Source organism: Globicephala melas, chromosome 15 (genome assembly GCF_963455315.2).
Source record: "Globicephala melas chromosome 15, mGloMel1.2, whole genome shotgun sequence".
Taxonomy (NCBI): Eukaryota; Metazoa; Chordata; class Mammalia; order Artiodactyla; family Delphinidae; genus Globicephala; species Globicephala melas.
The window spans coordinates 22,243,318-22,258,242 of record NC_083328.1 but is presented as its reverse complement, the minus strand read 5'-3'; the positions used below and the strand labels follow the sequence as shown (position 1 = coordinate 22,258,242).

Sequence of the window (14,925 nt, the reverse complement as noted above, 5' to 3'; positions counted from 1 at the left end):
TCCAAAACTGTGATTCTGCAAGTCTTCAGGTATTTTTCATATCACACACAAACCATGCTGGATTTGTTTTCTTGAAGTAATTCCACAGTTTTTAAAGCTCTTTACTTCAACCCCCAAGGGCAAATATTACAGTGAAATCACATCTTATGCTAGATTCTAAAGTCGGAGAATTAGATTAAAATAGCTTAAACAAAGAATACTCATTAAAACTCGCCTAAATTTCCCAGACTCAGTATGGTATCATTTCTCCACAAGAGCCAGGGCTCCCTCCAGCACTGGGATTGCTTGCAGCCTCTCTGCCTGAGTACTGTAGGAAGCTTGCATTTACAATTGTAATAGACCCAAGAAAGAGGCTCTCAGCCAAGGAGAAGCTCCCCAAGAACCGAGGCCGACGGAGGGAGCTACGGATTCTACCTTCCATCTCCAGCTCATGCTAGGGCAGATGTACATATATATATTCCCTACACTGTCGTTCTCCCTAGCTTTCTCTTTCCCACCCTTCAACACCAAGTTTATGAGGTTAAATTCCCGTGAAGCTAGTCTGTGTAAAATACAAGGTTAGCAGTGTGACTAAAAGCATAGTATATGGATCACACTGTCTGAGTTAGAATCCTGGCTCTGCAACTTGCTGGCTATATGTCTTCAGGTAAGTTACCTAACCTCTCTGAGCCTCAGTTCCCTCATCTACAAAATGGGCATAAAAGCAGTACTTGCCTCTTAGGGTTGCTCTGAAGATTGAATGAGTTCTTATTTGTACATCATTTAGAGCATTGTCTGGAATCATTGGGAATACTATTTCAATGTTTATTAAAATATAAAGTAATCCATCATATTTTCCCCACTTTTTAAAATGAAGAAATGTCAGTCCACTTATCCAAGTCACCCATAAACTTTGTTTGGTGCCTAATACTGGGAGTTGCAAACCCCAGTTTTCTGACTTCAAGACTCATAATTGTTTCTTTTGCTTCCCCAGAGGATGGAAAAACAGGAAACAGGACTTCTGTCCTTTTGTATTGAATCCCTTTGCAGATCAGAATCCCCAGTTCACACCTGTATTAAGTCAAAGACCCTGGACCCAATGGCCATCTTCTTCACCAGTGGGACCACAGGCTTCCCCAAGATGGCAAAGCACAGCCATGGACTTGCTTTGCGATCCTTCTTCCCTTCATGGTAGGAGAGAGGGCACCAGCTTAGAAGCTGGGCCACGGATCTGGGGTGAAGTGTGTATGTATATGTGTATGTGTATGTGCTGGGAAAGGAACTCTTGGTGGAATTGACCCCGTGCTGTTTATGCTTTCTGCTCTCTTTGGTTCAGACCCCTAAGGGTGTGAGAAGTATAGGCTGACAGAGGCATCTGAATGACAAAGGAGGCACATTTGGGTCCTGCCTGAGCACCTTCACAGGAGGCATGGAGGAGATGTGGGTGGAAAAAGCAGGCATTCTGCAAACCACACAAATGACAAGCCCCTGTGTCCCTGTCAGTAGTTCCAGGGTTTGGTGGGGAAAGATAAAATGCTCCAGCAATGTGACCTTACGTGACAGGTCCTCTCCTCTCCTTGATTGTGGACAAATTCGGCATAGAGTTTCCCAGTCATGAACTGTTAGGGAAAAATAATACCTGGAACTAAGCCACTCCAAGCCACTGCCCTAACCTGGAACAAACATAGAGGCTGAAGCTGGGTTAGCCATTTAGTCAATTTTAAACCAAACTCTTCTCCCTTCTCTCCATCCCCCAACTAGTAATATTCAAACCAGACCACGTTCTATATACTTTGTACCTTATTAACCAGACCAGGGGGACAGAGAAGGCTTTTTGTAGATAGTTGGTATCTGTGCTAATGATAACAACTGAGTAGCAAAATCCTGGAGGAATGCGGGTGGAGAGAAGGGAAGGATAGTATAATAGTCAGAATAGTATCTGAGGCTAACTGTATTTTGGAGTTAGCAGGAAATTACTGCAGCTGAAGACGTCTGATGTCCTCTGGTGCCTGTCAGACACAGGCTGGATTCTGGCTGTTGGAGGGTCCCTGCTTGAACCATGGACAGCGGGGTCTACAGTCTTTGTCCATCATCTGCCCCAGTTTGACCCCAAGGTCATTGTACAGGTAAGAAGACGAACCTTTCGATATCAACAAACTCCCGGAAAAAACTCATTTCGAGTTCAAAAACTGGATCCAACTGAGAAAATACTTGATTAGCAAAGAAGCCTCTTAGTATAACTCTTAGCATAATATAACCCTGGCTCTGGGTTTCTCAAAGTGTGAAGCACTGAATCAATCATCGTATCAGAATTACATCAAGAGGTAACTTTGAAGAAAACACATATTCCAAACCTTTCCCTAGACCTATGGATCAGACTTTGTGGACCTGGGAACCAGAATATATGTTTTGAGAAATGAAAGCAAACAGAACAAGCTCAGGTCTCCTGGATCCTGGATCCTGGCTCTACCAGGGCCAGGTAGCTGGTGTGTGAATGTTGTATTTGTGTGGCTACTCAATTTAATGACATATTTAGAAACAAAGGCCTTGGAATATGACAGATCTAGTTTCGTATCCCATGATTGACATTTATTAGTGGTTTGCTTAACACTCTGAGCTTCAGTTTCCTTATCTGTAAAATGAGAGTCTTAATGGTTACTATTTCCACAAAATTGTTGGGAATATTAATGAGACGACATAGGAAATGTGTGTAAAGTGCTTAGCCCTGAGACTAGCCCAGAGAGAACACTCAGTAAGTGGTAGCAGTTGCTGGTATGCATACACCATGATAATAACTGAGGTCACCTGCGTGAACTCCTTCAACGTATTTCTCTTCACTTAAAAATTGTCTTTGTGTCTCCGCTCACTCCCCTGCTTTCTGTCTCAGAGGCAGACCTGCCCCTTCACCTCTCAACGTCCAACTCCCTCCCGACACCTGCTGCCGATCCTGTTCTCTTCCCTGCCCTTGTGTTTGGAGCCCCTCTCTATTAATCATTAACTCATTAAACCTTTTCTCCTGTATTTGCAATCTCTCACTTTTCATTGACTCTACTCCCTCAGTCCATAAACATATTCAAAGTTCCTCATCCTAAGAACACCTGCCCTTCACACTGGTACACCTCGGACCAGCCCCGTCTCTCCTCCCTTAAGGTCAGATTGCTCCACAGAACATTCTCCACTTGCTACAGCTACCGCCTGTTCCCCCAGCTCACCCCTGAACACCGTAGTCATCCAAGGCTCTGCCCTCAACTTTCCCTCCCCTCTAAGCAGCTTCCTGTACTTCCATTTCTCCAGCAGGTACGTCCACTCGGGTGGCTCCCAAAACTGTCCAGTCCTCCCTCCAGGCTAGTTTCCACCTGTTTTTCTGCTGGTTGGTTAAGTTCATCTGCTCATCCCTCCAGCACCTGAAACTGTACCTCCCACTTCTCATTCCCTGCCCCTATGTCAACATCTGCCTCTCCGTCATTATTTTCTGCCTGCATCCTGCCAGTCTCTGAGGCATAGAACTGCACAAACCACAATGAATCCACCTCTCTCCTTCCCCCACCAGGTCTAATTCTTCTTCCCCTACAAGGGGTGTCCCCACAGTCTCACTGTATTTTAAGCTTGAATTATTTCAAAGAACTGAGTCTACAAATTTACCCCAAACCCTGCATTTGAAAGTTCAGTTGTTTAATTTACTTTACAATTATTACTTTCGTGTATTTTTAAAAATAAACTTTTTAACTTACTTGGTTTCAGTCTCTCCTATTGAAGATGGGAGATAGTGACTAAAATGAAAAATGTTAAATTAAAAATTTACCATTCAAATTCACAAAACAAAACTTTCCGTTCATTCCCTCCCTACCCATCCCCTCAACTTAGACTTTCTTGTGTTGCTCCGATAGTACCTGACACATGCCATGTACGGAATTCATGCTCAATGTAGGTATACTGAAAGAATTAACAGATGAATAAATGGGCTCTCCTAGAGGAGAGGTCAGAATTAAAATGCTAATAACAAATCTATGTTTTAAATTTTAATTGCAAAAATAAAATTTTTTCTCTCCTAACTTTCTAGACTTTATTCAAATACCCTATTACCCAATGCTTTGCTGCGCCCTCTGTATTTCGAATGATTCTGCAGCAGAATTCCACCAGGTATGGTAGATGTGGTTGCGGTTGGTAACAGGAATCTTCGGGTAGGATTTTAAGTAATCTGATGCACTGTGGTCTGACTGATTTTAGCTATGGTTCTTTGAGGATACTGTGTGTGTGTGTGGTGGGGGGTAAATGTTGGTGGTGATATTTAGCAGCTAGTCTAATTGGTTCTTTAAACAGGATTCAGGGAACCAAACGAAACACTGAGTGAGCCTTGCATCATTGTGGGTTTTTACTTTTATAAACATTTTGTTATGAAATAAACATACAGAAAACTATATAATATATACATTTACAGATTAATGAATTGTTGAAAATAAAACAGCTATGTAACTGCTCACCGAAGGCCCAAAAATAGGACATGGCCAGTGTCCCTAGAGACCTCCTCATGCCTCTCCATGTCCACTAAAGGAATCCACTGTCTTGGCTTTTATGGTTCATTTCCTTATTTTCCCGCATAGTTTACACAGGAAATATCCCTAGGCAAATTACTTTACTTGCTTTTGAGCTTCATGTAATCGTACATTATTCTGTAATATCTGCTTCTTTTTTCAACATTATGTTTCTAAGAAGTGTCCGTGTTGTTAAATAATGCTGGAGTTAATTTTCATTGCTGTATAACATTACATTTTATGAAAGTAGCACATTTTAACTCAGTTCTATTATTGGGCATTTGGGTAGTTTTCAATTTGGGACTATTGATGATTAATGCTGCATTGAATTTTTGAACATGTACATAAACACGTAAACACACGTTGCTGTAGATCTTCTCTGGGAGAGGAATTGCTAGGTCACACTGACATTGCACCTACTACCTTATTTTCCAAAGTTTTGAACCAAGGTATGCTCACCCTAGCAGGGTAGGAGAATTCCCATTGTTTCACATCTTTGGCAATATTTGTTTTTGTCCAAGTTTTAATTTTTGCCAATCTGATGGGCATGTAGTATCACACTGTCATTTTATTTTTGCATTTCCCCATGTTTGTGGATTAATTTTTAGCTCACCTGAAATCTGCTCTTTGAACCTTATGGTTGTTTATGTATCTTTTAGCGACTCTGAAATTGAAATGGCTACCTCAGAATCAGAGCTAACATGTTTTAGACATAAAAGACTTAAAATACCAAGGAGTTCAATTTATGAAGATAACTGAAATACAGCTTGATTTTATTCATGAACCCTCAATCTGACAGAATTACGTTTCCAACTGTATTTCAAAGCTCATATTACAGCTACTTGTTGCAACGTTCTTGAGATGGTGAACAAACCCCATACAAATCCAACCAGGGCATGAATATTGCCTCTATTGGAGACTCTGCCCATTTTATGTACTTTGGATAAAGCTCAAGAAGAATGAGGAACATACCCTCAATGAAGCCAGCCCTGCTGTCCATCACTACAGGCTCTGTATATATGAGGAGAGGGTGACAAGGGATTCTGCCACCTCCCTCATCCCTACGAGCTGGCTCAGCTCAGCCCCGTGCAAAGTGGTACTAAGACCCCAATCACTTCTACCCATTTCCTTCAGGGAATCCATCATTATTTTGTGATGGTTTTTGTATTATTTATGGAAATCTTCATGGGGAAAATAGATGAGAGGATTTACATCGCACAACGTACCTAGCAAACTACTGCAAATATTCACAGCAGACTTTTCTGTTCTCTCCCAAATTCCTGCTCTCAGGGCTGTTACCTGTGATCCTTCTTCTCTTTACTTACATGGATCCTGGTCTTCCTTGATGTCCCGAGCAATTCATTTCCAACCCCTAATTTGCGTTCTCCAGCCAGAAACACAAAAGGCCTTCAGTTCACATAAGCCCACTCTTCCCAGAAGGCGGTACAGTTCTATTACCATCCTAGCATATCCTTGGGGTCTTATCCCTCAGCCCTTATGGTTTACAAAAATATCCCTCTTAGCCACATAGAATGCTTAGAATGTGTTCCAAGCACACTTTTCTCCGTCTTGTTACATCAACATCCATATTCAATCCTGATCTCCCTGATTTAACCCATTAGCCTCACCACCACCACCAGCTACCCCTGCCAGGTGAGTTAACAGGTACCAACAGGAAATGATTCCACTTGGACTTGACCACCAGGAAAATGCCCAGAAGGCAAGTAAGAAAGCGAAGAAGCAGAAGGATGAACGATCCATATGACAATGCTCTGAGCTCTCCCTGGGCCTGGGGCAGAGCACCCAAGCCCAATCTGCGGAGGCTCTGTTGACATCTTGCCTTCCCCTCAGCCTCAGGTTCCCCACCCTAGAGCACTGCTGTACTGGTGGGGAGGCCCTGCTGCCCGAGGAGCAAGAGCTGTGGAGAAGACAGACAGGCGTTCTGCTCTACCAGGCCTATGGACAGTCAGAAACGGTAGGTGAAGGGTCCCTCTGGGCCAGTCAGGATGTGCTCGTCCACTGAGCCCAGCAGATGAGCTGAATCCTGCTATGAGTGTGTGCAGAGCACACAGCATTGCTCAAAGCCAGTGGGAGGCTCCAGAGCTCTAGGCTTATTTGTCCCAAATAAATTTGCAGAAAGGACAGTTGCAGCTCATCAACTTGTCAAAAGACCCATGTGCTGAAAACTATTGGACAAAAACTTAGAAAGGGGTCTAAGGACATGGTGCCACTGTACCTGTGATAATTAGTTATAATTAAGGGAGCCCAGGAGGGGCACTGGCATAGAAGGCACTCTCCAGAGACATGGAAGCCACCACTGCAAGTCCTGTCCACTTCACCGTCCCTTCCTAGGCAGCAACCACAGGAGCAGGCCGGAGCTAGCCCCGGAAGTTCACTAGTTCATTTCTGGGTGTTTATGAGGAGAGCACACAGCTTTGATGGTGAGAAACTAGCAGGAGGAGAGATCTTCTATATACATGCCACACACACACACACAGACACACACACACGCACAGACACACACACACACGCACAGACACACACACACAGACACACACACACACACACAGTGTGATCCCGAAGAGGATCACTGACCAGTCAGGTGGGCAGGGCATTCAAAGCATCAGGCATGTCTTGAATCTCAAGGACTTTATCCATGATAGTATGGGCAGGTATCTCACTTCTAACACATTTTCAATGCATTTCCGATGCTGGGCAGAGCCACTTTCCCCTACTTCCCTATCATCCCTTTAGCTGACAGAGGTATGATTGTCTTCTCAGGGCCTGTAGCAAAATAGCCGTTTCAGTCTCAATTGACATACTTGTCTGACATTATTTTGCATAAATAAATAAAAAAATAATCAGTTACTGGGTCTGCTTCCAGTCTTGAGAAATGTTAAGACTCTAGGTCTGTCCTTGCTGGTCCACAGTTTGCATTCAGACAAGAAGGGTGAGGTTAGAACTATGCGCTACACCCATGACGCCAGTCCCTTCGCATTAACTACTTGTAACAAAGGAATACTCCCCGATACCCGGATGGTGCTTTATTTCTCCAAACGTTTTCACACCTATTCACTCATTTCTGCAACATTTTCCACATTAGAGTGTGAGCAGTGACATAGCAAAGGGGAAAGTACTTCCTCTCTCAGGAGCTCAGACCCCAGTTCACATCTCAGCCTTGCCAGTTATAGGCTTCGAGACTGTAGGCATATCACTGAATCTTGCAGAGTCTAGCTTCCCCATCTCCAAAATGGAAATATGCCAGTCTTGCAAGGTTATGATAAGGTAAAAGAAAGAAAGTATACAAAGCTCTGGGCACAGTGTCTAACCCCTATTGCAGCTATGGTTGTCACTGTTGTTTTTAGGTAGGTATTGTGTTTAGATGCTGGGGGTGCAGAGATGGATGGGACAATCTCTATTCTCTGAATGCTCATTATCTACTGAGGGAAACAGACAAGCAACAATAGAAGTGTGGGGAAAAATACCACAGAAAGAGAATCTCCCAACTTCCATTTATTAGGGCCTGAATGATAGCTAGTAGTAGTTGTTTATTGAATACTTGGTGTGTGCCTGGCACACACTCACAAGCACTCTGAGCGATAATGTTATAATTACCCCCATTTAACAGAGGAGGAGATCAAGGGGGATTACTTGGTACATAGCTAGTGAGTGGTGGAGTCAGGATTCAAACCTTGGTCTCTCTGTGTGTAAAGCGCTTAACTTTAGGAAGAATGATAATTTAGAGAACCATAAAGAAGGAATAAGGTTCATCAGGAAGACATGGGGGTAGGGGAACAACGTGAACAATCTGAATAATCTCAGCACAGCTCTGAGAAGCAGTTGAGGCAGCTACAAGTAAATGGTTGTGAAATATACTCATGGCCCTCCCCGGCACAGGGACACATGTTTGGCATACAGTGGGCACTCCACACCCTATGTTACATGCCCACAGCCGGGCTCACTCCTCTGTTTCTTCATGGCCTCTCCCACTGGACTCTGTAGCCCCAGCACTGGGCTCAGGCCCAGCCCATGTCAGGTGCAGTGAATGTCTGCTGACTAGAGTGGGGTCGATGGCTTCTAGCTTCTCCACGAGGGCTCTTTGCACAGCATCAAATGACATCTGTAAGCAAGGATGCTGTGTTTTTGTGATCAGCCTGGACGCTTCGCCAACCCCAGTTCTCTTCTTTTGTGAACAGGGAATAAGTTGTGGCACTCTCCGGGGGATGAAGATCAAGCCAGGTTCCATGGGGAAGGCCATCCCACCCTACGACGTTCAGGTCTGGTGGTAAAGACATTGGCAGACATTAGTGCTCGGCTGGGGTTGGACCATTGTGTGACACGAGGTGACAGAACCAGTCATGCCTCCCGGTTGCCCTTCCTCTTCTCCGCCTACTTTTCCTCCAGTTTCCTGGGGAGTTTTCAGTTGAGAACTGCAATGTCCTGGGCGTGAGCGCAGCTTGCCAGGACAGCCAGAGGCCTCATGCACCGAGCCTGGGAAAGAGTACTTGCAGTAGCACAGGCAGCTCTCTCCACTGCTGGTGCCTTTAGTTTTTCCTGATCCGTGTTTTCTCGCTTGAAGACACATTTGTGATGTCTATATATGCATGAAACACATAGACCCGTGGCTTGGGTTCCACCATTTGCTGATTTCAAAGACTTTTGACAGTTTTATTCTATTTTCTGACAGGCCTCCTCTACCACAACCCCCTCCCCCAACTACCTCCACTGTGTCACATGAATGAGCCAGGCAGTGTTTGGGTGGGGCAGGAGTGTTGGGGATCCCTGCAGGGTCGGATTCACAGGTCTCTTGCTCCAGATCATTGATGACAAGGGCAACATCCTGCCACCCAACACTGAAGGAAACATTGGCATCAGGATCAAGCCTACCAGGCCCATAGGCATCTTCGTGTGCTACGAGGTAAGGCCACACCATCTGCCCCCACATGGCCCAAGAATCCTTGCAGGGAGCTGTGTAGGTGATAAGGGACTGGACTCAACTCTGCATCTTGAGACTTCTTCCTTCTTCCTTTATTCACTCCAAGTCAATGAAACCTGTTCTAATTAATCTCAAAGCTCATAGTGTGTTCCCACATCCCTTTCTGTCATAACCCATCTGGCACTTATGGGCTGACTGCTGGGGTAGAAAACAGCCTGGCTTCAGAACCACCAGACTTGGGGTCCAGTGATCTCTTGTGGTTAAGAATGCTGGCTTTGACTGGGTTCACATCATACCACCACACTTAGCAACAGGGTGCAAACAAATCTATTATACTCGCTGAGCCTCCAGGGGCGCTATTATCCCCACTTTAAAGAGGAAGAAACTGCAGATTAGAAGCTTAACGTGTCTTTCCCATGTCAAATAAATGGCAGGCCTAGGATTCAAAGTGGTGTGTTTTGGACCCCAAACTCTAAATGAGAAATCCAGGAACTACAGAAACCTACAATAGAGTATAAGGAAACCTGCTGTAACTCTTCATCAGACAAACCCTAGCTAGCAGTGGCCACTAAGAGGAAAACCTCAGCTTCCAAGATGGACTGTAGAAGGGTAGACAGACCCTGAAATTGATCTCAGACTCCATCTCCTTTCTACAAAGTCACAGCCACTGGTGTCACTGTTGTGCTCACACTGTGGCCTTGGGTGGATGGGTGGGGCCCTGTCCCTCTGTGGTACTATTGTCCAGAAGCAATCATGCAAGCCTTAGCCTTAATTCTCAGTAGCACAGTGTAAAGGTTGGATAAAAGGGAAAATGAACACAGAGTAACAGGTATCTAGATCAGCAGTTCTTAATACTGCCTGCACGTTAGAATCATTTGAGGGATTCTGTTTTTTTAAATACTTGGATCCAACCACAGAGATTCTCATTAAATTGAACTGGCATGGTCCAAAGCCATGACTTAAAAAAAATTGTACATAACATATTTTATTTAGCAAAGATGTCTTGCCATATGGCCACACTGATTTCCTTCATTTCACATGTTCTCATGGCATTGAGACATGTCACTCTACCTTTGAGATTTGTGGGCTTATATTCTGTTCTTTTATTTTCTTTTTATTGAGGCATATATATATATATATATGATATAAAATTTACCCTTTTCACCATTCCTGAGCATACCGTTAGCTCAGTAGCACTGAGTAAAATTTACAATATTGCACAACCGTCACCACCATGCATCTGCAGACAATTTCCTCCATCCTCAGAAGCAATTCTGTTCCCATTAGACAACAGCTGCCTAGTCCCCATCTCCCCGCATCTGGTAACCTCTAATGGTACTTTTTGTCTTTAAGAACTTGCCTATTTTAGTTACCTCATATAAGTGGAATCATACAACATTTGCCCTTTTGTGTCTGGCTTATTTCACTTAGCACCATGTTTTCAAGGTTCATCCATGTTTTAGCAAACTGTCATCTTTTGAGACTGAATAATATTCCATTGTATGTATATACCAAGTTTCGATGGACATTTGGGTTGTTTCCACCTTTTGGCCTTTGTGAATAATGCTGCTATGAACACTGATTGTGCAAGTAACTGTTTGGGTCCCTGCTTTCCCTTCTTTTGGTTATATACCCAGAAATGGAATTGCTAGATCATATGGTAATTCTGTTTAACTTTTTGAGGAATTGCCATGCATGTTTTCCACATGCACAAGGCTTTTAATTTCCTCATATCATTACACTCACTTGCTATTTTCAGTTTATTTTTAATAATGGCCATTCTAATGGGTTTGAAGTGGTAACTCATTGTGGTTTTGATTGACATTTCTCTAATGACTAGCATCTTTTCATGTTCGTATTGGCCATTTGTATATCTTCGGAGAATTGTCTATTCAAGTTCTTTGCCCATTTTTAATTGGCTTGTTCATTTTTCTGTTGTTGTTGTTTCTAAGTTGTAAGAGTTCTTTATGTAGGCTGGATATTAATACCGTATCAGATATGCAGATTATATGCTTTGCAAATATTTTCTCCCATTCAGTGGGTTGTCTTTTCACTTTCTTGATAGTATCCTATGACATACAAAGTTTTTAAATTTGGTGAACATTTTATGTATTCAATATTTGTCTTCTATTTCCTGTGCTTTTGATATCATATTCAATAAATCATTGTGAAATCCAAGGCAAGATTTTCCTCTGTGTTTTCTTCCAAGAGTTTTATAAGCTCAGCTCTTACATTTAAGTTTTTGATCCATTTTGAATTAATTTTCGTGTATGATATAAGGTAACTTCATTCTTTCGCATGTGGACATCCAAGGTTCCAAGCACCATTTGTTAAAAAGACTGTCTTTCCCACTGAATAGTCTTGGCACCCTTGCCTAAAATTAATTGACAGTATATGTGAGGGTTACTTTTTGGTTTCTCTATGCTCTTCAAGTGGTCTGTATGTCTCTTTTTATGAACGTATCACATTGTTTTGTTTGCTATAGCTTTGAAGTAAGTTTCTGAAATCAGGAGTTTAAGTCCTCCAACTTTTTTCTCCTTTCTAAAGGTTGTGTTTGCATTTTGGGATCCCTTGAGATTTTATGTGAATTTTAGGATGGGTTTTTCTATGTCTGAAAAAACACCATTGAAATTTTGATAGGGATTGCATTGTATCTGTAGATAATGTTGGGCAGCATTGTCACCTTAATATTGTCTCAAATCAATGAATACGGGATGCTTTTCCATTTATTTATGTCTTCTTTCTCTTTTTCAGCAGTGATTTTTAATCTTCAGTGTACAAGTCTTTCACCTTCTATACTAAATTTATCCTTAGTATTGTATTCTTATTGATGTTTTCTTAATTTTCTTTTTGGATTGTTAATTGTTAAGATATAGAACTGCATCTTAAGTTTTGTGCATTGATTTTCTTTCCTATAACTTTGCTGAATTCCTTTATTAGCTCTAACAATTTGTGTGTGTGAGAGAAAGTTTTTTAGGGTTTTGTACATGTAAGATCATGCTATCCGTGAACAGATCTAGTTTTAATTCTGTTTCATTTTGGTGCCTTGTTTCTTTTTCTTGCCTAACTGACCTGGGTAAACTTCCAATACTTTGTTGAGTAGAAATGGTGAGATCAGGCTCTCCTGTCTTGTTCCTGATCTTAAGAGAAAATCTTTCAGTCCAGTGAGAATGATGTTAGCTATGCTTTTTTTTTAAATATATGGCCTTTGTCATGTTGAGGATGTTTCCTTCTATTCCTAGTTTATTAAATAAACAGTGTTTTTATCATGAAAGGGTACTGAATTTTGTTAAATGCTTTCTCTGCATCAGTTGAATAGATATGGGGTCCCCCAGCCCCCACTGTCATTCTACAGCATGGTTCATTACATTGATTGATTTTCATATGTTGAACCAGGAATAAATCCCACTTGGACATGGTATATAATCCTTTTACTATGTTGCTGAATTCTGTTTGCTAGCATTTTGCTGAGAATTTTGCCCCCATTATTCATAAGAGTCTGTAGTGTTCTTTTTTTGTAGTATCTTTGTCTGGATTTGGTGTCAGAGTGATGCTGACCTCATAGATTGAGTTAAGGAGTTTGTTTCTCCCCTTCAATTTTTTGGAAGAGCTTGAGAATAATTGGTATTAATTCTTCTTTAAATGTTCGGGAGTTTTCATCAATGAAGGCATCAGGTCTGGGGCTTTCTTTTCAGGGTGGGGAGGGATGAGAGTGTTGATTACTGATTCAATCTCCTTACTAGTTATAGGTCTATTCATATTTTTTATTTCTTCATGATTTATTTTTGGTAGATTATGTGTTTCTAGAAATTTGCCTCTTTCATCTAGATTATCCTGTCTTTTGGTGTATAATTGTTTTAGTGTTCTCTTACAAACTTTTCTTTTTTGGAATGTAAAATGGCTAGTAATATCTCCTCTTGCATTTCCGATTTTAATAATTTGAATCATTTCTTTTTTTCTTAATATAGCTAAACATCTGTCAAATTTTGATCTTATCAAAGAACCAACTTTTGGCTTTATTTGTTCTCTCTATTGTTTTCCTATTCGCTATTTTGTTATTCTTAGATCCAAACTTATTTCCTTCTTTTGCTAGCTTTGGATTTAGTTTGCTCTCCTCTTTCTTGTTACTTAAAGTGTTAAGTTATTGCCGTGAGATTTTTTTGTTTCCTAATGTAGGTGTTTAAAATTCCTAAGCAACACTGCTTTTGTTACAATCACAAGCTTTGGTATGTTGTAGTTTGGTTGTTATTTATCTCCATGTAATTTCTAATTTCCCCTGTGATTTCATTTTTGACTTATTGGTTGTTTAAGACTGTATTGCTTAATTTTCTACATATTTGTGAATTTCTCACTTTTCTTTTTGTTGTTAATTTTTAATTTCATTCTATGTGATCAGATAAGATACCTTGTATGATTTCAATCTTCTAAAATGTACTAATCTTTGTTTTGTGGCATATTATGTGACCCATCCTGTAGAATGTTCCATGTACATTTGAGAAAAATGTGTGTTCTGTTGTTCTTAGGCAGGGTATTTTGTATATCGGTCAGATCCAATTGGTGTGTAGTGTTAGTCAAGTCCTCCACTTCATTATTGACCTTCTTTCTGGTTGTTCTATCCATTATTGAAAGCAATATATTGAACTCTCCAAGTGTTATTGTAGAACTGTATATTTCTCCCTTCAATTCTATCAATGTTTATTTTATATAATTTGGAGTTTTGATTTCTCCCTTTAATTCTGTCTATGTTTGCATCATATATTTTGGCACTATGCTGTTAGGTGCATATATATTTCTGAATGTTATATAGTCTCAGTGAATTAATCTTTTTTTTCAATATATAATGTCCATTTATTGTCACTTGTGCCAGTATTCAACTTCAAGTTTATTTTGTCTGATATTATTAGATAGCCACCGTTTTGTCTCCTATTTGTAGGGAATGTCTTTTTCCATCTTTTCAACCTACTTGTGTCTTTGAATCTGAAATGAGTCTCTTATAGACAGTGTAGAGTTGGATCATGTTTTATCATCTATTCTGCAAATCTCTGCCTTTGGATTGGAGAGTTTCACCCATTTACATTTAAAGTAATTATTGGTAAGGAAAGACTTACATATGCCATTTTGCTATTCATCTTCTGTATGTCTTAATGCTTTTTTGCCCCTCATTTCCTCCACTACCATCTTCTTTCTTATTTAGTTGATATTTTTTAGTGACATATTTTGCTTCTCTTCTAATTTCCTTTAGTTTATATTCCTTAGATATTTTCTTCATGGTTACTATGGGGATGACATATAACATCCTAAAATTATAACAATCTAATTTGTATTGATACCAAATTAACTTCAATTACATACAAAAGCTATACTTCTAAGCATTATGGTGGTGTGAGACAATCCCTTTGTCTCTCTCCTTTAATCTACAACTAGTAAAACATCCATAACACGACACCGGTTCCTCTGCTCAACACACCAGGACACAAG

General features: G+C 41.0%; 1 protein-coding gene across 1 annotated transcript in view; it reads left to right on the top strand.

The window, feature by feature from the left end:
* Window positions 1-14,925, top strand: part of LOC132593470 (acyl-coenzyme A synthetase ACSM1, mitochondrial-like) — a 43,761-nt gene that overhangs the window by 13,935 nt on the left and 14,901 nt on the right. The window contains exons 4-9 of the mRNA XM_060284753.1: window positions 1,030-1,170; window positions 1,946-2,105; window positions 4,040-4,119; window positions 6,363-6,486; window positions 8,708-8,788; window positions 9,328-9,429. Of these exons, the coding sequence (XP_060140736.1) occupies window positions 1,030-1,170; window positions 1,946-2,105; window positions 4,040-4,119; window positions 6,363-6,486; window positions 8,708-8,788; window positions 9,328-9,429 (688 nt within the window). The remainder of the gene's footprint in view (window positions 1-1,029; window positions 1,171-1,945; window positions 2,106-4,039; window positions 4,120-6,362; window positions 6,487-8,707; window positions 8,789-9,327; window positions 9,430-14,925) is intronic.